The 24,898-nt window shown below is 44.1% G+C and overlaps 1 protein-coding gene across 4 annotated transcripts in view; it reads right to left on the bottom strand.

The window, feature by feature from the left end:
* Positions 1-24,898, bottom strand: part of DGCR2 (DiGeorge syndrome critical region gene 2) — a 76,902-nt gene that overhangs the window by 36,566 nt on the left and 15,438 nt on the right. For 2 of the 4 annotated variants that reach the window (XM_066365391.1, XM_066365393.1), the window contains exon 2: positions 14,837-14,959. The exons of the other annotated variants lie outside the window; for them this stretch is intronic. In XM_066365391.1, coding sequence (XP_066221488.1) covers positions 14,837-14,959 — 123 coding nt within the window. The remainder of the gene's footprint in view (positions 1-14,836; positions 14,960-24,898) is intronic. 4 annotated transcript variants of the gene reach the window in all.

Here is a 24,898-nt window from a genome sequence, read left to right as displayed (position 1 = left end):
TCACAAATGGAATATCTTACCTTTGCTACTGGCCCTAATAAGAGCTGAGACAGTCCTATGACACTCAAGCTGTAGCCTTTGGTCTCAACTGCCAGCAGAGATATGGCAGAAACAGACTGACCTGGGTAGAACACCTCATCCAAGGTCTTAATTGCTACATATGTATATCACAAGATAAAACAGAAAACCCTGCTTCCCCTCTTCCCAGCACTCTGTTCCTAATCCCTTTCTCATAGACAACTGTTTTATTTCTTTTGATATACCAATTGACTCATGTTAGAGTGGGTGAAGATTTAGCTCCCACACACTCTTACCTTCCCAACAGAGTAGAATCAATTTCTTAACTAAAGCCAATAGAACAACATAATAATGTATGTTAGCCAAAGATTATACTAAGGTTATTGTTGTTGTTTCTTTGTTTTCTGTTTGTTTGTTTTTTTATTTGTCCAAAGTTAGAAGCAGGGAGGCAGTCAGACTCCTGTATGTGCCCGACCAGGATCCACCTGGTATGCTCACCATGGGGCGATGCTCTACCCATCTGTGATGTTGCTCCGCTGTGGTCGGAGCCATTCTAGTGCCTGAGGCAGAGGCCAAGGAGCCGTCCTCAATGCCCGGGCCAACTCTGCTCCAATGGAGCCTTGGCTGCAGGAGATAGAGAGAGGAAGAAGAGGAGGAAGTGCAGAGAAGCAAATGGGTGCTTCTCCTGTGTGCCCTGACCGGGAATCAAACCTGGGACTTCCACATACCAGGCCAACACTCTACTGCTGAGCCAACCACCCAAGGCCAAGGTTACTGTTTCTTAAAAAGATTTTATTTATTGATTTTAGAGGGAGCGGGAAACATCAACTCCTAGTAGTTGCTTCTGGTTTGTGCGTTGACCAGGCTTCAAACTGGCAACCTCAGCATTCCAGGTCGACACTTTATCCATTGTGCTACCACAGGTCAGGCATACATACTAAGGTTATTTTAATTCTTTAACAACTTTTTTTCCAAAAGTTATTATTTGCATTGATTTTCAGGTATTCCGTATAGCTACCACTAATTTTTTTTTTTTTTTTTATTCATTTTAGAGGAGAGAGAGAGAGAGAGAGAGAGATTGAGAGAGAGAGAAGGGGGAGGAGCAGGAAGCTTCAACTCCCATATGTGCCTTGACCGGGCAAGCCCAGGGTTTTGAACTGGCAACCTCAGCATTCCAGTTCAACGCTTTATCCACTGCGCCACCACAGGTCAGGCTAGCTACCACTAATTTTTTTTAGCTGTTACAGCAAATAAAAAAAGCTAAAAATAAAAATTTAAGACACAAAAAATACTGTCTCAGTCTCCTGCTCTGCTTTGTTCCCTGGAAAGCCTCTCCTCTGCCCACCTTCCAGCACCAATTTGAATGAGTGGTCCTCTGGCCTGCAGATGGCTGGGATTCTGTTTCCTGGACCCCAGGCCATCTTCTTTCTTGCTTTATTCTCTCCTTTTACAAGATCACATCTTCCTAAAAAAGGGCAGACCAACTGAAAATTTCTGAAAACTGAAGCTTCCAGTTAAAGATATCAGATTGAACAAACATGTTTATTAACCTTTAGCCTCTCCTGGAACACATTAACAAAATTGTAATAGAATTTTTTTAAAAAGGCACAAAGTTACAAGAACAAACAATACAGAAGCGGATGACAAAGTTCTAAAAATTGGAAAACCAAGGACAAAGTGATAATTAACTTAGAGAAGGTGACCATCACACCTTGTAATTTGCATTTGGAAATGCCTATTTATGCTAGTGTCTCAGAATCCTTTCCTAAACTTTTTAGTATTTTTTAGTCTCAAGAATTGTTTTATTTTAGAAATAAATCAGTCTAAACTTATTTGAGCTCAGAAAGCTAAATCCTAGGCCAATAGCTTCAAAAGTGGAAAAGGAGGCCCTGGCCGGTTGGCTCAGAGGTAGAGCGTCGGCCTGGAGTGCAGGAGTCCCGGGTTCGATTCCCGGCCAGGGCACACAGGAGAAGCCCCCATCTGCTTCTCCACCCCTCCCCCTCTCCTTCCTCTCTCTCTCTTCCCCTCCCACAGCCAGGGCTCCATTAGAGCAAAGATAGCCCGGGCACTGAGGATGGCTCTATGGCCTCTGCTTCAGGCGCTAGAATGACTCTGGTTGCAACAGAGTAAAGCCCAGATGGGCAGAGCATTGCCCCCTGGTAGATGTGCCGGGTGGATCCCGGTCGGGCACATGCGGGAGTCTGTCTGACTGCCTCTCTGTTTCCAACTTCAGAAAAATACAAAAAAAAAAAAAAGTGGAAAAGGAATCTGACAATATTTAGCAAAACTACGTATGCATTGAGACTTTTTTTTTTTTTTTTAGAGACAGAAAGAGAGAGAGAGATGGACAGGGACAGACAGACAGGAACTGAGAGAGATGAGAAGCATCAATCATTAGTTTTTTGTTGCGACACCTTAGTTGTTCATTGATTGCTTTCTCATATGTGCCTTGACCATGGGGCTACAGCAGACCAAGTAACCCCTTGCTCAAGCCAGCAACCTTGGGTCCACGCTGGTGAGCTTTTGCTCAAACCAGATGAGCTTGCACTCAAGTTGGCGACCTTGGGGTCTTGAACCTGGGTCCTCCGCATCCCAGTCCGACACTCTATCCACTGCGCCACTGCCTGGTCAGGTTGCATTGAGACTTTAACCCAGCAATTTAACATTTAAGATTTTATACTGAAGCTATATTTCCAACAATTTAAGGAGGGGCATGATACATATGCACAAGATTATTTTTTGTGGCAATATAATAGCAAACCAATGAGAACAACCTAAAGGCGCATACACAGAAGATTGGTTAAATAACATATGGTACATCCCTAAGATGGAGTGCAATATAGCTGTAAAAAAAGAATGAGCCCTGGCCAGTTGGCTCAGCGGTAGAGCGTCGGCCTGGCGTGCAGAAGTCCCGGGTTCGATTCCCGGCCAGGGCACACAGGAGAAGCGCCCATCTGCTTCTCCACCCCTCCCCCTCTCCTTCCTCTCTGTCTCTCTTCCCCTCCCGCAGCCGAGGCTCCATTGGAGCAAAGATGGCCCGGGTGCTGGGGATGGCTCCTTGGCCTCTGCCCCAGGCACTAGAGTGGCTCTGGTCGCGGCAGAGCGTCGCCCCCTGGTGGGCGTGCCGGGTGGATCCTGGTCGGGCGAATGCGGGAGTCTGTCTGACTGTCTCTCCCCATTTCCAGCTTCAGAAAAATACAAAAAAACAACAACAAAAAAACAAAAAAAAAAGAATGAAAAAGATCCTTTGGCCCTGGCCGGATGTTCAATTGGTTAAGAGTGTTGTCCCGAAGCACAGAGGTTGCCAGTTCGATCCCCAGTCAGGGCACATACAGGAACAGCTTGATGTTCCTCTCTCTACCCTCCCAGCCTCTTTCACCAAATCAATATATATTTTTTAATCCTATGAATAGCCTAACCAGGCAGTGGCGCAGTGGATAGTGCATCGGATTGAGACGCAGAGGATCCAGGTTCGAGACTCTGAGGTTGCCAACTTGAGCGCGGGCTCATCTGGTTAGAGCAAAAAAGCTCACCAGCTTGGACCCAAGGTCGCTGGCTCCAGCAAGGGGTTACTAGGTCTGCTGAAGGCCCGCGGTCAAGGCACATATGAGAATGCAATCAATGAACAACTAAAGTGTTGCAATGTGCAACGAAAATCTAATGATTGATGCTTCTCATCTCTCCGTTCCTGTCTGTCCCTGTCTATCCCTCTCTGTCTATGAAAAAAAAAATTCCTATGAATAAATAAGAGTGATTTCAAGAATATTTTGTTAAAAAGAAAGTCAGTGCAGGGAGTATATATATATATATATATATATATATATATATATACTGTGAAATACCTTCTTACATAAGAAAGGAGCAAAGGAAAAGAAGTAAAAATATACATATTTTCTTATTTTTGTGATTAATAAAAGTAAAAACAAAAACTCAGGAAAGATAAAACTAGAAACTAATCAAAATACCTATAGGAAGTGAGTGGGATCAGGACAAAGGAATATAAAAGGAAATAGAACTTCTAAGATTATGCCTTTATATAGTTACAACTTTTTTTTAGTTACAACTTTTGAATCTTGTTTTATGTTTTACATATTCTAAAATTATATCAGTTACACAACCTTGAAAATATACTAAAACCCATGAAATTATATACCATAAAGAGGTGAAGTTTATGGTACATGAATTTATATCGCAATCAAGTTAAAAATCAACAAGATGCCCTGGCTGGTTGGCTCAGCGGTAGAGCGTCGGCCTAGCGTGCGGAGGACCCAGGTTTGATTCCCGGCCAGGGCACACAGGAGAAGCACCCATTTGCTTCTCCACCCCTCCGCCGCGCTTTCCAACTCTGTCTCTCTCGTCCCCTCCCGCAGCCAAGGCTCCATTGGAGCAAAGATGGCCCGGGCGCTGGGGATGGCTCTGTGGCCTCTGCCCCAGGCGCTAGAGTGGCTCTGGTCGCAACATGGCGACGCCCAGGATGGGCAGAGCATCGCCCCCTGGTGGGCAGAGCATCACCCATGGTGGGCGTGCCGGGTGGATCCCGGTCGGGCGCTTGCGGGAGTCTGTCTGACTGTCTCTCCGTTTCCAGCTTCAGAAAAATGAAAAAAAAAAAAAAATCAACAAGATGAGGAAGCAATCCTAAAACTGGGTACAAACAGAATCAAATGTTAACCTAATCAAAGAGAAAAGAGAATTTTAATGACTTTTTGACAAGAGACCAGATTTTACACCCTCTGTGGGGAAATAGCCTAACAACATAAAAAACTGAGAAGAAGTCCCAGACTTTGCTAATAGATTTGTTCTTAGTAGTGGTGGTATAGACATAGTTATTCCAAAACTCTTTTATGTGTATTTTTGGATTGGCCAAATGGGTAGACATATAAAGGATATTGGACACCAGTGTTCTTACTATGGGGAAAAAAGAAATATAAATATGAGATGGAAGAAGGAGAGGAAGATCTCTAATGTAGATCAGAATCTGAGGTATCAATAAATATAAACTTATTATTTTTAGTTTATGTGCTGCTGAGGCAAGCACTAAACTATTATTTTTTTTTATTTTTTTATTTTTTGGTATTTTTCTGAAGTGAGAAGCAGGGAGGCAGACAGACAGACTCCCGCATGCGACTGGTCGGGATACACCCGGCATGCCCACTAGGGGGTGATGCTATGCCCATCTGGGGCATTGCTCGGTTACAACCTGAGCCATTCTAGTGCCTGAGGCAGAGGCCATGGAGCCATCCTTAGCGCCCAGGCCAACTTTGCTCCACTGGAGCCTTGGCTGCAGGAGGGAGAGAGAGAGAGAGAAAGGAGAGGGAAGGGTGAAGAAGCAGAGGAATTGAACCCAGGATTTCCACACGCCAGGCCGATACTCTACCTCTGAGCCAACTGGCCAGGGCCTCAACTTTTTTTTTTTTACAGAGAGAGAGAGAGAGAGAGTCAGAGAGAGGGATAGATAGGGACAGACAGGAAGGGAGAGATGAAAAGCATCAATTTTTTGTTGCAGCACTTTAGTTGTTCATTGATTACTTTCTCATATGTGCTTTGACCAGGGGGGCTACAGCAGATCAAGTGACCCCTTGCTCGAGTCAGCAACCTTGGGCCCAAGCTGGTGAGTCTTGCTCAAACCAGATGAACCTGCGCTCAAGCTGGCGACCTCGAAGTCTCAAACCTGAGCCCTCCGCGTCCCAGTGTGACGCTCTACCCACTGCGCCACTGCCTGGTCAGGCCTGGACTTATTATTTTTAAAAATAGTTTTCCTTGCGTGACCTGTGGTGGCACAGTGGGTAAGTCATCAATCTGGAGAGCTGAAGTAGCTAGTTCAAAACCCAGTGCTTGCCTGGTCAAGGCACATATGACAAGCAACTATGAGTGGATGCTTCCTGCTGCTCCCTGCACCCCCCTTTCTTTTACAATTTTTTTTTTTTTTTTTGTATTTTCTGAAGTTGGAAACGGGGACGCAGTCAGAGAGACTCACGCATGCGCCCGACTGAGATCCACCCGGCACGCCCACCAGGGGGCAATGCTCTGCCCATCTGGGGCGTTGCTCTGTTGCAACCAGAGCCATTTTAGCGCGTGAGGCAGAGGCCTTGGAGCCATCCTCAGCGCCCGGGCCAACCTTGCTCCAATGGAGCCTCGGCTGTAGGAGGGGAAGAGAGAGACAGAGAGGAAGGAGAGGGGGAGGAGTGGAGAAGCATATGGGCGCTTCTCCTGTGTGCCCTGGCCGGGAATCGAACCCGGGACTCCTGCACTCCAGGCCGACGCTCTACCACTAAGCCAACCGGCCAGGGCTCTTTTACAATTTTTTAAAAAGTTTTTATAGCGTCAGCCTAGCGTGCGGAGGACCCGGGTTCGATTCCCGGCCAGGGCACATAGGAGAAGCACCCATTTGCTTCTCCACCCCTCCGCCGCGCTTTCCTCTCTGTCTCTCTCTTCCCCTCCCGCAGCCGAGGCTCCATTGGAGCAAAGATGGCCCGGGCGCTGGGGATGGCTCTGTGGCCTCTGCCTCAGGCGCTAGAGTGGCTCTGGTCGCAATATGGCGACGCCCAGGATGGGCAGAGCATCGCCCCCCTGGTGGGCAGAGCGTCGCCCCTGGTGGGCGTACCGGGTGGATCCCGGTCGGGCGCATGCGGGAGTCTGTCTGACTGTCTCTCCGTTTCCAGCTTCAGAAAAATGGAAGGAAAAAAAAATAGTTTTTATTTATTCATTTTTTAGAGAGGAAAGGGGTAGAGGGAGAGAGAGAAAGAGAAAGAGAGAGAGAAGAGGGGAGGAGCAGGAAACATCAAATCCCATAATGTGCCTTGACCAGGCAATCACAGGGTTTCAAATTGGTGACCTCAGTGCTCCAGGTCGATGGTTTATTCACTGCGCCACCATAGGTCAGGCTCTTTGACAATTTCCATGAAGAAGGAAACAGGTTATATACATTCAAAAAACCATCAACAACATTGGAAGCTTGTAAAAAATAAAGATCTTCAAAATTATAGGGGAAAATGATATCTAGCTTATAATTCTAAAATCCAGCCCAATCTATCAGTTTTGAGGGTAAAATAATGGCACTTTCAGACTTTTGTTTCCTGTGTTCTTCTTTTGCAGAAGTAACTGAAGGAAGTGTACCTCTTAAATGAGGGAATAAATCAAAACAGGAAATCAGAATAGAGAGACACGGAGAACTCTGATCCTTTCATGCTGGTGATGATGGGAAACACCAAGAGGGCAGATGGGAAAGTGGGCAGCGAGCCTGACCAGGTGGTGGCACAGTGGATAGAATGTCGGACTGGGATGCGGAGGACCCAGGTTCGAGACCCTGAGGTCGCACGGGCTCATCTGGCTTGAGCAAAAAAGCTCATCAGCTTGGACCCAAGGTCACTGGCTCGACCAAGGGGTTACTCGGTCTGCTGAAGACCCGTGGTCAAGGCACATATGAGAAAGCAATCAATAAACAACTAAGGTGTCACAAAGAAAAACTGATGATTGATGCTTCTCATCTCTCTCTGTTCCTGTCTGTCTGTCCCTATCTATCCCTCTTTCTGACTCTCTCTCTGTCCCTGTAAAGAAAAAAAGAAAAGAAAGTGGGCAGTGAGCCTGTCAGTACCAAACCTGAATGGCAAAGTCAGGGTCTCCAGGAAAAAGGATTCTGAAATGACTCTGGAAGAATATGTGATAGATCTACAACTGAAGGAAAATCAGGAAAGAGGTCCTAGTAAGGATATTTAAAAAAAAAAAAAAAAAGTACATCTGTAGCTACTTTGGAAAACAATTTGGCAACTTCTTAAAAAGTTAATCTTAAATTTACAATATGACCCACAAATTCCACTCCTCCATATTTGCCCAAGAGAAATGAAAGCATATGTCCCATCAAAAACATGTATGCTAATGTTCATTGCCACTTTATTCACAAAATGGAAGCAATTAAAATACCTGCCAAATAAACAGATGGTTAAACAAAGTATGGTATTATCCATACAAGGGAATATTTGGTGAGGAAAAGGAACAAACTGACACATGGATGATCTATAAAATCATTATGCTAAGTGAAATAAGCCAGACACAGAAGAACACAGATTGTATGATTCATTTTATATCTAGTGTCCAGAAAAGCAATTCTGTAAAAGACAAAATAGATTAGTAGGTCCCTGGGAATGGGGGAGAGAACAGGGAGCAACTGCAAATGGACACAGGGATCCTGTGGGGGTGATGGAAATGTTCTAAATTCACTGTGGTGGATGAGAGCAGAATTCTGTTAATTTGCCAAAAATCACTAACTTGTACACTGTTAAAACCAGTAAATCTCTTGGTACATAACTTCTGTCAATAATGCTATTAAAAATTAAAAGACTAAAAGGACACATAAAGGTTTCTTTTTAAGTATATATGTAGGTTTAAATAAAAGTAAAACAAAATGACATGGATCAACCTTAAAAACATTATGCTAAGTGAAAGAAGCCAGACACAGAAGACCACATGGTGTTTGACTCCACTTCTGTGAAATGTGCAGAAGAGGCAAATCCACAGAGACAGAGGTAGATTAGTGGTTGCCTAGGGCTGAGGCTTGAGAAGAAATGGAGAGTGCTTGCTGATGGGTACCAGGTTTCATTTTGGCGTGACAAAAATGTTCTAAAATTGATTGTGGTGACGGCTGTACAACTCTGCAAATATCCTGAAAACCATGCTAAGTCAGCAAATTTCGGAATTACATTTCAATAAAGCTATTATCAAAACAACAAAAAGAAGCTAATAACAGTGTTCAACTCTAAGGTAAAAACAAAATGTTGTGACAGCAAAATGGAAATGGAGCCCCTCTACCATGGCCCAGCTAAGAGTAGCACCTGCAGTGAGAGAGAACTCTGGGAGTGAAGAGATGAGGGCCGAAGAGTCAGCCACCTTGTTTAGGGCAAGTCAATAGAGAATGCCTGCAACCATGCAATTTAAAGGCACAGATGCACACCAAATGGAATAGCTAAAGTAATTTCAAGTATTTGCTTCTGAGAAGTGGAAACTGAAGGGGCCCATTGGGAGTGCTATTTTTTAAATAAAAAGTTACAGACCTATTTGAATATTCAATTTGTGTGTATAAATAACCTGGAAAAAAAAAACCCTAAAATTTTGACTGTCAATTAAAATCAGTGGCTCTTAGATCCAGGCAGCACTCATATCAGTGCTGTGCTAAGATGTCTAATGTCACACTGATTGCTGATGTTTTCATGGTGACCTGAGTTCTGAGCAGTTCTGACAAATTAACTGAACCTAAAGAGAGGGTTGTTGAAACCTCTATCTACAGCTGGTTGGTAAGAAGCACAGGGAAGAGCCTGGGCTTGTGGTTGGTGCATAAAAGAATGTTCAATTTTGTCAAATGCTTTTTCTGCAGTTTGATGGTCCTGCGGTTCTCCCCACCCCATTCTGTTACTGTGGTATATTACACTGATTTGAGTTTGTTGGACCGTCCTTGTATTTCAAAAATAAATGCATTTGGTCATGGTATGTAATCCTTTTAATATGCTATTAAATTCTCTTTGGCAGTACTCTGTTCAGGGTTTTTGCATCAGTGTTCATGGAATATTGTCCTATTATTTTCTTTTGGCAGGTTGTGTTCCTAGAAATTTGTATATTTCATCTAGGCTATCCAATTTCTTGACATACAATTCTTCAGAGTACTCTCTTATAATCCTTTTCAGTTTGGAGAACTTTCTGGATGTTCTCTCTCTAGTCAATCTAGCTAAAGGTTTTCAATTTTGTTGATCTTTGGTTTTAGTAATTTTTCTCAATTGTGTGTGTGTATGTGTGTGAGAGAGAGAGAGAGAGAGAGAGACAGACAGACAGACAGGAAGGGAGAGAGATGAAAAGTAACAACTCTTCTTTACGGCGCCTTAGTTGTTCATTGATTGCTTTCTCATATGTGCCATGACCTGGGGGGTTACAGCAGACCGAATGACCCCTTGCTCAAACCAGATGAGCCCGCACTCAAGCCAGTGACCTCGGGGTTTAAAACCTGGGTCTTCTGTGTCCCAGTCCAATGCTCTATCCACGGCGCCACTGCCTGGTCAGGCTCTCAATTGTTTTTCTGTTCTTTATCTTCTACCTTTGGGTTTAATTTGTTCTATTTCTAGTTCCTTAAGATGTAAAGTTAGGTTGTTGATTTAAATCTTTCTTTTTAAAATTTAAGGGTTTATAGCTATATATTTCTTTCTTGGCATTGTTTTCTTTTCTTTTCTTTTTTTTTTCGTGTATTTTTCTGAAGCTGGAAACGGGGAGAGACAGTCAGACAGACTCCCGCATACGCCCGACCGGGATCCACCTGGCACGCCCACCAGGGGGCTACGCTCTGCCCACCAGGGGGCATCGCTCTGTTGCGACCAGAGCCACTCCAGTGCCTGGGGCAGAGGCCAAGGAGCCATCCCCAGCGCCAGGGCCATCTTTGCTCCAATGGAGCCTCGCTGTGGGAGGGGAAGAGAGAGACAGAGAGGAAGAAGAGGGGGAGGGGTGGAGAAGCAGATGGGCACTTCTCCTGTGTGCCCTGGCCGGGAATCGAACCCGGGACTTCTGCACGCCAGGCCGACGCTCTACCACTGAGCCAACCGGCCAGGACCTCTTGGCATTGTTTTCATTGCATCTTACTAGTTTTGGTATGTTGTGTTTTCATTTTCATTTGTCTCAAGATATTTTCTTGCCCTCGCTGGCTGGCTCAAGGAATAAAGCATTGTCCCAGTATGCTGAGGTCATGGTTCGATCAACCATCAAGACACATAGGAGAAGCAAACAATGAGTACACAACTAAGTGGAACAGCAAGTTGATGCTTCTTCCCCATTCCCCTACTTCTTTTCTCTTAAGTCAATAGAAAATAATTTTTTTTAATCTTTTCTGTACTTGCCCAGTTGGCTCAGTGGATAGAGTGTCTACCCGATGTACAGATGTCCTGGGTTCAATCCCCAGTCAGGACACACATGATAAGCAACCATCTGCTTCTCTTCCCCTCCCTTTCTCCCTCTCGCAGCCAATGGCTCAAATGGTTTGAGCATCATCCCTGGGCACTGAGGATAGCTTGGTTATTCCTAGTGTTGGCCTCAAGCACTGAAGATAGCTCAGTTGATTCAAACATCAGCCCCAGATGGGGGTTGCCAGGTAGAGCCTGGTCAGGGCACATCAGGAGTCTGTCTATCTCCCCTCCTCTCATTTTTTTTTTAAATTTTTTTAATTTTTATTTTTTTTACAGAGAGTCAGAGGGAGGGATAGACAAGCACAGATAGACAGGAACGGAGAGAGATGAGAAGCATCAATCATTAGTTTTTCGTTGCACGTTGTGACACCTTAGTTGTTCATTGCTTGCTTTCTCATATGTGCCTTGACCGTGGGGCTACAGCTGACCGAGTAACCCCTTGCTGGAGCCAGCGACCTTGGGGTCTCGAACCTGGGTCCTCTGCATCCCAGTCCGACGCTCTATCCACTGCGCCACCGCCTGGTCAGGCCAAATTTCACTAGAAGGATCTTATGGACTAAGTGACATCCAGAAGCCACCTGGCAGGCAGTCTGAGTGGTACAGCTCCAGCCTCGAAAGACAGGAATGTACCAAACGCCTAGACTATATCTAGCATACTACCCATTTTCTATCTTCTGAAACCACACTGAAATTACTGATCTACTTTTACATCTTTGTCTATTTTCTTTGACCCTGTGGTTTTATATCTTTTACTGTAATTTTAACAGGCTTTTAGCAGAGCAATGAAATAATCCCCATGTTTAAAAGCAAACTGATCAAGCATGCATGCTTAGGGCTTCCCAATGGTTTACTTAAACTCTCCCTACAGAGAGGAAGGCCACAGCAAAGGTGGTCATTAGCTAATTAACTTCCTGTCCACAAACTCCTTGTATAGGTTAATGGTACTTAACCTATGTTTATTCACAATGTTAGAAAAAATTAATTTTGCCTGGCCTGTGGTCGTGCAGTGAATACAGCAGTGACCTAAAACACTGAAGTCACCAGTTTGAAGCCCTGGGCTTGCATGGTCAAGGCACATACAGCAAGCAAGCAATGAACAACTAAAGTGAAGCAACTCTGTGTTGATACTTCTTGTCACCCCATCTTCTGTAAAATCAATAAATATAATCTTTAAAAAAAAATTTTTAATTTCTTTTAAAATAAACTAGAAAAAAATGATAGGGGAATGTGAGTCACTACACCCCCTTATCTAGGTCCAAGTCCACAAACTCACACCAGTGCCAGAGGAAGAAGGATTCTTCTACCTCTCTTCCACCTCCCAAATTTCACTGGAAGGATCTTATGAACTAAGTGATATACAGAAATTTCAGCAGTTATTAATTCAAGGAAGTGAGAAACAAATATTATATTATTCTTTGTGTGTGTGTGTGTATATATATATATATATATGCATACACATATTTTAAGATGTTTTAAATTTATTAATTTTTAGAGAGAGGAGAGAGGGAGGGGGAAGGAGAGAGAAGGGGGAAGTGGGAAGCATCAACTTATATAGTAGTTGTTTCCCATATGTGTCTTGACCAGACAAGCCCAGGGCTTTGAACTGGCAACCTCAGCATTCCAGGTAAACGTTTTATCCACTGCGCCACCACAGGTCAGGCTATTCTTTGTGTATGTTGACAACTTAAATTTCTCAGAATCCCAACTCTAAAACAATGAGAAATCAATCAGCTATTATTCTACCTGGATCATGGTGTGGCACTATAACACAAGAAAGGCACAGTACCAGGAAGCTGAGGAAAGTAGGAGTGAGTTCAGAGGTCCAACAGGGCCTCAGCCTTCTCACCCCTCCTCGAGTATGCCAGCCTCTGTCAGGACTCAGTGAGTTTGCGCATACTGTTGTTGTCATCATTGTCAATTGTCAGGGCCTGGAACATGCCATCTACTCAGAACTCTGGGCTCCTGTAGCACAGACTTTACTTTTCTGTCTGGGGAGAAAATATAGAAACCTATGTAATTTCAAGTCAACAAGTAACTGAGCAGACTTGTCACCCTCTGTGTCAAACACATGACCCAAAAGAGAAATCAGATCTCGTTCTTGCCTGCACCAAGTCCACAGTGCATTGATAGATGAACAAGCTGAACCACAAAAGTGCCTAGCATTGTCTTCAGTATCTATAACAGGGCAGTTATCACATATAATCTTAAAAGCTAAGCCAAAAGGTGTTTTGAGAACAGCAGAGAATCATGTTTCTCTTTTAAAGCAAGCCAAGAACCATTTAGTTCTTTGTTCAAAAAATTCTCTAGGAGGTTAGATATGAAGTCTCACCCCCCAAGTCAGTCCAGGGGAAGCTCCCAGGCATGATCTGCAGTCCTCACCAGGCTGACCCAGCACATAGTACCTGTGTCCCAAGCACTGGGAAGTTCACATTCTCTTGGCTGTGACTCAAGGAATGACCAGTGGGCTCCCAGACACAAAGACTATCCCAAAGGCTCCTAATCCAGCCACCGCCATTCCAACTCTCATTTGAAAAGGCAGACACCTCAACCACAGACATTCGCATCCAATGAAGGAAGAACAGGCACAAGGGATAATTAAAAGGGGTCTTTATAGGTAAATATAGTCCAAACAGACCACCTCTATTTCTTATTTTGGAACACCCCTCAATGAACTGTCCCAAGCTCAAATGTCAAATTCTACTTGATGTCCCACTTGATCTCTTGGTTGCAGTTGATCCGTTTTCTTCAGCACCTGATCTACAGAAATTACAATACTCTTTTCATTTACTGAGCGCTAAAAAGGATCTCATCCTAGGCCAGGTCCCACTGAGGAAAAAGACAGGTCTCCTGCCCTCAGCGAGCTCAGTCTGGAAGGAGAGATCAAGCATGGGCCTAAGTGATGGTAAGAATTACCAACGATTCTATGTGTGGTCAGAGAGAGAAAGAGCAAGTGTTAGAGAAGTCAACCTACAACCAGAGATGCCTTCTTGTGGAATCATGTAGTCAAGCCTTGAAGGATGGGCAGGATCTGTCCACACAGAAAAAGAACAGAGGATTCCAGAAGACAAAGGCATAAATGAAGCACCTACCTAGGAAGTTCTTAATGAAGTGGGCACAGGAAACAGCCTAGCTAAGTCACTGAAGGGAAAATAGTAATAAATTGGACTGGCAAAAAACCAAGCCAGACTGTGAAGAAATTTGAATGCCAGGCAAAAGAGTTTAGGTCTAAGATTCTCAGGCTGGAATAAGACTCACCCTTCTCCTAGGGCCTCTATTAGGAGTACACACAAGACACTACACTGTCCACCCTAGCCCAAGTTGAGAACCAGGGATGTAGTGAACACCATTACTCATGGGGTGTATTATTTTCTTTGAGGGTGTTGGAGCAGAACAAATGGAGAACCAACAATCTGGACTTTCTCCAGCATTTGATATCTTTATGAGCACACACAGAAGAAGAAAACCCCCAAGTGAAAGACTACTAGTGACTGAGTGAGCAGGACAGATAGGCAGAGCCAAAGCCAGTCCAAATTTCCATGTCAGGATTCTAGCCAAGTCTCAAAGGCACCTACCTCCAAAGCTGGGCAAGAGGGAGACAAGACAGTACCACATTTCAGAGCACTGTTCTCAGGGCCAGCAGCACCTCCCAAAATGTGACATTATGGGCACCTCTCTTGCCTCACCACAGCCCTGACCCTGCCATCTTACAAGTTCTAAGATCTATCCGTGTTGGGCATCTATTTTTTAAAAAGACAGGGAAAGAGAAAGGGGAGGAAGAGCTCAAAGTAACTGTCCAATGTGTGGATATAGCATAGGTTAGCGGCTGACACCATCTCCCCTTGATGGGAAGCACTGGGCACATGCATCTACCTGCCCGGCACACTCACCTGGACAGTCGGCTTCGTCGCTCTCATCCTCACAAGTCACCCAGCCGTCACACTGCCAGGGGAGGGGGATGCACTGGATGGTGCCGCTGCGACAGGCAAACTGCCCAGGGTTGCACCGCAGCTCTGTGAAACCAAAGGGCAAGAGGCCATTGAGGAAGCGGCAGTAGCAGCAGAAACCTGGAGTAGCCAGGCCTGCCACGGCCTGGTCCTGCCACTGTCCAGTCCCCATGAATTTGGGCTAGACACCGGGGAACCTGCCTATAGCCCACCTCCTTAGGGAACTGCATGTACACCCTAAGGAGGAGCCAAAAGCTATACCCAATCAATATGCCATAACTCCCCAAAGCATCATATCCCCCCCAAGACATTGGTCTTCATGTGCCAAGTCAAACATACACTACTGTAGTTCTGCTTCACATCAGGATCTGTGCTACACTCAGAGGAAACAGAAACAAGAGGGCACCGCTCTCACCTCCTGAGGGATTCTGGGTCAATAGAGAACACATACATTTGATACACATATACAGACAAACACACACAGTCAAGGTTTCTGACAAAACGCAGGCAGAGGTCACCACCACAGGAGCACGCAAACAGCATGCTAAAACAACATGAAGTAGAAATGGCCTCCACTTGCAGGGTTCTGGAATGCTTCTTGAAGAAGGTCAGATGTGAACACAGTTCCCAAGGCAGGTCAATGGTTTCAGATGGTACATGTACCATAATAGGAAGGGAAGAGCAACACAAAAAAGACAGGACTTAAGGAAACATCACAGGGCAGAGAACATGCCAATTAGATGTTATGAGCTGACGGATGCGGAATCACTGGAGGCAAGATTGGAAATGTAAGAGGAATCAGACTGTGGAGGCTACCACAGTAAGATAATTCTGACCTTTACTTGGTATGTTGTAGAGAGTCAACAAGTAATGTGATAAGATGTGTTTTAGCCTGACCAGGCGGTGGTGCAGTGGATGGAGTGTCGGACTGGGATGCGGAGGACCCAGGTTCGAGACCTCAAGGTGGCTGGCTTGAGCACGAGCTCATCTGGCTTGAGCAAAAAAAAAAAAAGCTCACTAGCTTGGACCCAAGGTCGCTGGCTCCAGCAAGGGGTTGCTCAGTCTGTTGAAGGCCTGCCGTCAGGGCACATTTGAGAAAGCAATCAATGAACAACTAAGGTGTCGCAACGAAAAACTGATGATTGATGCTTCTCATCTCTCTCTGTTCCTGTCTGTCTGTCCCCATCTATCCCTCTCTCTGACTCTCTCTCTGTCCCTGTAAAAAAAAAAAAAAAAAAAAAAAAAAAAAAAAAAAATCTGTATTTTAAGCAGATATCACTGGCAATGGTTTCTGGAAGCAATTAAAGTAGGGGACAAAAATTTTAAATAACTCAACCAAGTAAGATCTCCAACTGAGGCCGAGGTCAGCAATCATAGCCCACAGGCCAACTCTTGCCCTTCCCACTGGTTTTATAAAATAAAGTTTTATTGCAGGGGTCCCCAAACTTTTTACACAGGGGGCCAGTTCACTGTCCCTCAGACCACTGGAGGGCCAGACTATAAAAAACACTATGAACAAATCCCTATGCATACTGCACATATCTTATTTTAAAGTAAAAAAACAAAATGGGAACAAATACACTATTTAAAATAAAGAACAAGTAAATTTAAATCAACAAACTGACCAGTATTTCAATGGGAACTATGTTCCTCTCACTGACCACCAATGAAAGAGGTGCCCCTTCTGGAAGTGCAGCAGAGCCGTAGTTTGGGGACCCCTGTTTTATTGGAACTCAGCCACAAATATATCTTGTCTATGGCTGCTTTCAAGCTACAACAGCAGAGTTGAATGGTTGTATGAGAGACTGTATGACCTGCAGAGCTGAAAATATTTACTCTCTGGTCCTTCAAGAAAAAGTTGGCAGCCTCCAGAACTGAGGTGGCAGGTGATAAAGGGGCAAACATTGAAGCCAAGGAAAAACACTTGAGGGGTGAGGAATGAGGCCCTGCACACCAATGTGATAAGAGGAAGAATAGATGAAATTATAGGAATGAATTTAACCACTCCCCTGTAGCAACAAAGGACAAAATATAAGAAAGGTCTCCAGAATCTGGACATCAGACAACAAAGAAGAGAGATCCCTGAAGAGTCAGGAAACATACAAGCCTTACTGTCTGACTAGCTTTTCCAGGCTATAGAGCAGGGACAGGGACTCCAGGGGGGCCTGGAAGACACTTGGAAATAAGTGGATGCAGCTAAAAACTGAGGCAGGTAGCTCTCATGGGGCAGCACTCTGGAGATCACGGGACAAGAAACAGCTGTACAGACAAGACTCCAGAGACGCACATAGGGACCCCTGAGGCAGTAGGGAGAGTGCTGATCAGTGTGTGGTATGAGGAAACTACCCCAGCCTGAAGAAAGACCAACCTAAAAGGGAAGAGGAAAGAGGAACCAAAATTCAGCAAGGCTACAAATAGTCCCTGATCTGAGCCAGAACTGAAAAATTCACAATCCATGGGGCACTGAATCAAGTATTCAGAAGAGTCTTGCCTTCTTAGTGGGCAAAAAAGAACTCCAGACTAAATGCTGCTCAAAGCATTACCTAACAAAGATTAAAAGAAAGAGCTGACAAAATCAAATTGTTTCCAAGTTGCAGCCTAAAACAAAGCTCAAGAATATTTATAGGAATGGAAAAATATGCAACAGCCCAAAAGGCAAAATTCACAAAGTATGGAATTCAATAAAAAATTACCAGACAGCCAGGTGGTAGCACAGTGGACAGAGCAATTACCTGGCATACTGAGGACCCAGGTATGAAACCCCAATGTCTTCAGCTTAAGCATCGAATCATCGACATGATCCCAAGGTCTCTCTGGCTTGGAGCCCAAGGTCACTGGCTTGAGCAAGGGGTCACTGGCTCAGCTAGAGACCCCCAGTCAAGGCACGTATGAGAAAGCAATCAATGAACTAGAGTGCAGCAACTACAAGTTGATGCTTCTCATCTTTCTCCCTTTCTATCTGTTCCTGTCTCTCTCACTTGCTAAAGAAATTAATTAAAAATTCCTGACATGCAAAGAAACATGAAATTACAGCCAAAATGAGAAAAAAATACAATCAAAATTGATTGATAAATGGTACAAATGAGAACATAAACAAGAACACTGAACATTCTAACTATCACAAATGCTCAAGAAGCTAGACGGAAAATTAAAAACATTAAAGTAGAGATATGGAAGATTTAAAAAAGAAGCAAACCTACTTTCTAGAGATGAGAATTACAGTGTCTGAGATGAAAAATATACTACATAAGATTAAAAGATTCAGTTTTATGGACTGAAGAAATGGAGACCTGAAGACAACAGAGGTTCTCTAAACTAAACCACATAAAACAAAACTGCTGGGATAAATGGACTGTGAGCTGTGGGATAACTTCAAGCACCCTGCCTAACCAGGCGGTGGCGCAGTGGATAGAGTGTCGGTCTGGTACACAGAGGACCCAGGTTCGAAACCCCGAGGTCGCTGGCTTGAGTGCAGGCTCACCAGTTTGAGCATGAGATCACAGACATGACCCCATGGTTACTGGCTTGAAGCCCAAGGTTGCTGGCTTGAGCAAGAGGTCACTCGGTCGACTGTAGCCCCTGGTGGTCAAGGCACATATGAGAAAGCAATCAATGAACAGCTAAGGTGCTGCAATCAAGAATTGATGCTTCTCATCTCTTTCCCTTCCTATCTGTCTATCTGTCCCTCTCTCTGTTTCCCTGTCACCAAAAAACAAAACAAAACAAAACCCTTCAAGCACCCTAACATACATGTTCTTAGAGGGGGGATCAGGCAAAAATACTTGAAGAAACAATAGCAGAAAAACTTCCCAATTTTTTAAATTTTTTTTTTTGTATTTTTCTGAAGCTGGAAACGGGGAGAGACAGTCAGACAGACTCCCGCATGCACCCGACCGGGATCCACCCGGCACGCCCACCAGGGGCGAAGCTCTGCCCACCAGGGGGCGATGCTCTGCCCCTCCGGGGCGTCGCTCTGCCAAGACCAGAGCCACTCCGGCGCCTGGGCAGAGGCCAAGGAGCCATCCCCAGCGCCCGGGCCATCTCTGCTCCAATGGAGCCTCGGCTGCTGGAGGGGAAGAGAGAGACAGAGAGGAAGGCGGGGGTGGAAAAGCAAATAGGCGCTTCTCCCGTGTGCCCTGGCCGGGAATCGAACCTGGGTCCCCCACATGCCAGGCCGACGCTCTACCGCTGAGCCAACCGGCCAGGGCCAAAACTTCCCAATTTTATAGAAACTATGAACCTACAGATCCAAAAGCTCAATGAACCCAAACATGAGAAATATAAAGAAAATTACTCCAAGGCACATCATAATCAAATTGCTTAAAGCCACGAATAGAGAAAATCTTAAAAGTAGCCAGAGGAAAAAAGACATATGACACAGAAAAACAAGTATCAACAACAGATTTCTCACTATAAACAATACAAGCTATAAGAAGTAGAGAAACATTGTTAAGTTCTGAAAAAAGAAATAGCTGTCTGCCTGACCAGGTGGTAGCTCAGTGAATAGGGCATTGGCTTGGAATGCTAAGAACCCAGGTTTGAAACCCTGAGGTCACCAACCTGAGCACAGGGTCATCGGCTTGAGTGTGGGATCGCAGGTTTGAGCATGGGATCATAGACATAACCCCATGGTCGCTGGCATGAGCCTAAAGGTCACTGGCTTGAGCAAGGGGTCACTGGCTCAGCTGCAACCTCCCAGTCAAGGCACATAGGAGAAAGCAATCAGTGAACAACTAAGGTGACGCAATTGTGAGCTGATGCTTCTCACCTCTCTCCCTTCCTGTCTGTCTCTCTCGCTTGCTAAAAAAAAAGAAAAGAAAAAAGAAATCAATAATCTGAGTAGCCTTGTAGCTACAAAAGAAATTTAATTTTTAGTTTAAAAACTTCACATAAATAAAAATCTAGGCCAAGATGTCTTGACTGGAAAGTTCTACTAAATATTTAAGGAAGAAATAACACCAATTCCATACAAACTCTTCCAAAAATTTAAATATATAAAAATTACCATAACAATAGTATCAACAACAGAAAACACTTAGGGGTAAATGTAATGACAGGTGTGCAAATTATAGACACTGAAAACTATAGAACATTGTTAAGAGAAATTTTTTTTTTTTTACAGAGCCAAGGAGGGACAGACAGACAGGAAGGGAAAGAGATGAGAAGCATCAATTCTCGTTGCAGCTCAATTGTTCAGTGATTGCTTTCTCATATGTGCCTTGACAGGGAGGCTAAAGCAGAGTGAGTGACCCCTTGCTCAAACCAGCGACCTTGGGGGTCATGTCTACGATCCCACACTCAAGCCGGCAACCCTGCACTCAAGCTGGTGACCTTGAAGTTTCGAACCTGGGTCCTCCGCATCCTAGTTCAACATTTTATCCACTGCACACCGCCTGGTCAAGCACTAAGAGAAACTTTTTAAAAACCTAAATCTATGGGGATACACTAAGTGCTCACAGATCAGTAAACTCAACACTGCTAAGATAACAATTCTACTCAAATTCATTTCAGTTTCAATGCAATCTCAATCAATACTCCAGTTGGCCTTTTTGTAGGAATTGACAAACGGACTCTAAAACTCATATGGAAATGCAAAAGACATAGAATACCCAAGACAACTTTGAAAAGGAAGAACAAAGCTGGAGGACCCACAATACAGGTACTTAACGTGAGTACTTACTATAAAGGTACAATAATCAAGACAGTGTGGCGTAAGCATCAAGATAAACATCAAGACCAATGGAACCATGCTTGACCAGGCGGTGGCGCAGTGTATAGAGCGTCAGACTGGGATGCGGAGGACCCAGGTTTGAGACCCCAAGGTCGCCAGCTTGAGCGCAGGCTCATCTGGTTTGAGCAAGGCTCACCAGCTTGAGCCCAAGGTCGCCGGCTCGAGCAAGGAGTCACTCAGTCTGCTGTAGCTCCCCGCCCCCCCCCCGCCCCGTCAAAGCACATATGAGAAATCAATCAATGAACAACTAAGGTGTCGCAACAAAGAATTGATGTTTCTCATCTCTCTCCCTTCGTGTCTGTCTGTCCCTATCTGTCCCTCTCTCTGATTCTGTCTCTGCCACAAAAAAAACAACAAGGGAACTAGAAAAGTGTCCAGAAATAGGCCCACCCATATATGGGCAACTGATTTATGAGTAATTCCCTGGAGAAAGAATAGTCCTTTCAACAAATAGTACTGGGACAACTAGATATCCATTAAAAAAAAAAAAAGCCTGACCAGGCGGTGGCGCAGTGAATAGAGCATCAGACTGGGATGCAGAAGACCCAGGTTCGAGACCCGAGGTCACCAGCTTGAGCGCGGGCTCATCTGGTTTGAGCAAAAGCCAAGCCCACCAGCTTGAACCCAAGGTTGCTGGCTCCAGCAAGGGGCTACTCGGTCTGCTGAAGGCCCGCGGTCAGGGCACATATGAGAAAGCAATCAATGAACAACTAAGGTGTTGCAACGCACAGTGAAGAACTAATAATTGATGCTTCTCATCTCTCTCCGTTCCTGTCTGTCTGTCCCTGTCTACTATCCCTCTCTCTGACTCACTCTGTCTCTGTAAAAACAACAACAACAAAAAAAAAACAACTTTGATTTATTCCATGTATCAAAAATTAACTCAAAATATATCATAGACCTAACTGGAAAACCTAAAACTGCAAAACTTCTAGAAGAAATAAGAAAAAATCTTTGTGACCCTGGGTTAGGCAAAAATTTCTTAGACACGTTTCAGAAGTATGATTCACAAAAGAAAAAGTTGAGCCTGACCAGGAGGTGGTGCAGAGAATAAGAGTGTCAGCCTGAGATGCTGAGGACCCACCAGGTTTGAAACCCCAAGGTCGCTGGCTTGAGCACAGGCTCATTTGGCTTGAGTGCAGGGTTGCTGGCTTGAGAATGGGATCATAGACATGACCCCATAGTTGCTGGCTTGAGCCCAAAAGTTGCTGGCTTGAAACCCAAGGTTGTTGGCTTGAGTCCAAGGTCACTGGCTTGAGCAAGGGGTCGCTGTAGCCCCCTAGTCAAGGCACATATGAGAAAACAATCAATGAACAACTAAGGTGCCACAATGAAGAGTTGAGGCTTCTCATTTCTCTCCCTTCTTGTCTTTCCCCGTCTCTCTCTCTCTCTCTCACTATAAAAAAAAAAAAAAAGCTTGATAAATTGGACTTCAATAAAACTGAGAACTTTTTGGCCCTGGCCAATGGCTCAGTGGATAGAGCATTGGTCCAGTGTATGGATATCTTGGGTTCGATTCCCAGTCAGGACACATAGGAGAAGTAAATATCTTCTCTCTCTCTCTCCCTCTCCCCTTTTTGCAGGCAGTGGCTCAAATGGTTCAAGTGTAGCCCCGGGTGCTGAGGATAGCTTGGTTGGTTTGAGAGTGTCAGCCTCAGTCACTAAAAATAGCTAGGTACTCAAGCATTGGTCCCAGATGGGGTTGCCGGTTGTGTCCCAGTCAGGGTCCATGCAGGAGTCTGTCTCACTATCTCCCCTCCCTCATTAAAAAAGAAAAAGAAATAAGAGGAATAAAAAGTTGAGAACTTTTCTTCTTCAAAAGATACTGTTAAGAGAATAAAGACAAGTGACATAATGGAAGAAAACATTTGTAAATCAAGTATCTGATAAGGTACTTATATCCAGAATATATTAAGAACTTTCAAATTTCAATAAAAAAACAACCCACTCAACATGGCCAGGTAGTTCAGTTGGTCAGAGGATCTTCCCAACATGTCAAAGTTGTGAGCTTGATCCCCAGTCAGGGCACATACATGAATCAACCAATGAATGAATGAATGAGTGAAAGAACAAATCAATGTTTTTCTATCTCTCTCTCTCTCACTTACTCTCTTCCTCTCTCTAGAATCAATAAAAAACATTTTACTTTATTTTATTTGTTAAAAAACCCACCGAATTTTTTAAATGGGCAACAGATTTTAATGGACACTTAACCAAAGAAGATATACAGATGGCAAATAAGCACATAAGGAAATGGAAATTAAAACCATAAAAGAATACCATGAAGTGTTGGCAAATATATGAAGTAACTGGAACTTTCCTACATTGTTAATGGGAATGCAAAATAGTACAACTACTTTGAAAACAAGTGACAGTTTCTAAAATGTTGAATATATACCTACCATATGAACCAGTCACTCCACTCCTATTTATCAACCCAGGAGAAATGAAAGTACATGTCCATACAAAGACTTGTTCAAAGTAATTTTATTTGTAATAGCCAAAAGCTGGAAACAACCCAAATGCCCAAAACAAGTGAATAGATAAACCAATTGCAGTATGATCGTACAATGGAATATTACTCAACAATAAAAAGGAATGAACCACAGATATACACAGCAACATGTAAAAATAAAGTAAAACAGAGCAAAAAACAAGAGGTCAGCTGTAGGCTGTAGTCTGCCAACAGTTTAAGTGTAGGGATAATACTTTATGTTCCACCCCATACCCAACATCCAGCAAAGGAAGGCAGTCACTAAATGTCTGATGAACTGAGCTAGTCAAAGATCTTCCTCTATTCTTTAAGTCCATAACAATGTCAACAATCCTCTGATATCTGGGGAAAGTTCTGTCCGGTACTGATTCAACTCTAGCACAGGGGCTATTCTGCAATCAATCCAGCATGTGAGTCACTGGTTAATACACGTGAGTCACTCATTCAAAAATTATTTACTGAGCACCTCCTTTGTTCCAGGCAACTCTCCAGGTGACTGGGTCAGAGTAACAAACAGAGCAGTTAAACCCCAGAACATGCATTGTGTGGGGGAGACTGATGCTCCTTCAGCTGCTTAGTACGTCAGCGTCAGCGAGTAATTCCAATGGTTCTAATTTGCATGACTCTTGCTTTAAATCAGTGGTAGTCAACCTGGTCCCTACCGCCCACTAGTGGGCATTCCAGCTTTCATGGTGGGCGGTAGCAGAGCAACCAAAGTATAAATAAAAGATTTAACTATATAGTAAGTTGTTTTATAAAGATTTATTCTGCCAAACTTAGCGAAAATCCGACATAAAGTACTTGGTAAGTAATTATTATTATATGCTTTAACTTGCTGTAACTTTGCTTTATAAATTTTATAAAGTAAAGTTACTTCCCTACTTTATAAATCACCATTACTGTGGAACTGGTGGGCAGTTGGAAAATTTTACTAACAGAGATACAAAAGTGGGCAGTAGGTATAAAAGGTTGACTACCCCTGCATATAAATCAACATTCCATTCCTTTCTTCTTTAGTCCAGCACAATTTCTGCCTCAAAGTTGCTCAAAACAGTCACCTTCTCCTCTCACTACTGGCTTTGCCAAGGTCCTATCCCAGGCCTTCTGTTGTGATGACTATCTCCTGGGTGTAAAATGGGAGAGCTAAGCAGGCTCTTCCTAGCCAACGGACTGTTGATACTTTTTGAAATAATCCATGCCCTCATCATGTAAGTGCAAGGTCACAATACTAAGCTTCTATCACATTAGCTGTTCTCGAACATGCTTTTTTCGTTCTCAAACGTTTTTGCTCCCAAGACCCCATTACACTCTTAAAATTTCTGAAGACCACAAAGATCTTTTGTTTATGTGGGTTATACCTATTGACATTTACTGTATGAGAAATTAAAAATGAGAAAAGAATTTTTTTTAAATTTTTTCCAATGATTCAAGAGAGAGAGGGAGAAACAGCAGGAGAGCAAGAGAAGCATCAATGTTTCACTCTAGTTGTGTACTCATTAAGTGATTGCTTTTCAAACATGCCCATTCAAACCCTGTGACGTCTGGCATGCCAGGTTGACACTTTATCCATGGAACCATGCAGCCAGGAGCGATGTTTTGTTTTTTTTTCCCTTCTGTATTTTTCTGAAGCCAGAAACGGGGAGAGACAGTCAGACAGACTCCCGCATGCGCCGGACCGGGATCCACCCGGCACGCCCACCAGGGGGCAATGTTCTGCCCCTCTGGGGCGTCGCTCTGTTGCGACCAGAGCCACTCTAGCGCCTGGGGCAGAGGCCAAGGA

This window comes from Saccopteryx leptura, chromosome 2 (assembly GCF_036850995.1).
Source record: "Saccopteryx leptura isolate mSacLep1 chromosome 2, mSacLep1_pri_phased_curated, whole genome shotgun sequence".
Taxonomy (NCBI): domain Eukaryota; kingdom Metazoa; phylum Chordata; class Mammalia; order Chiroptera; family Emballonuridae; genus Saccopteryx; species Saccopteryx leptura.
This window is presented reverse-complemented; position numbering and strand designations above follow the sequence as displayed.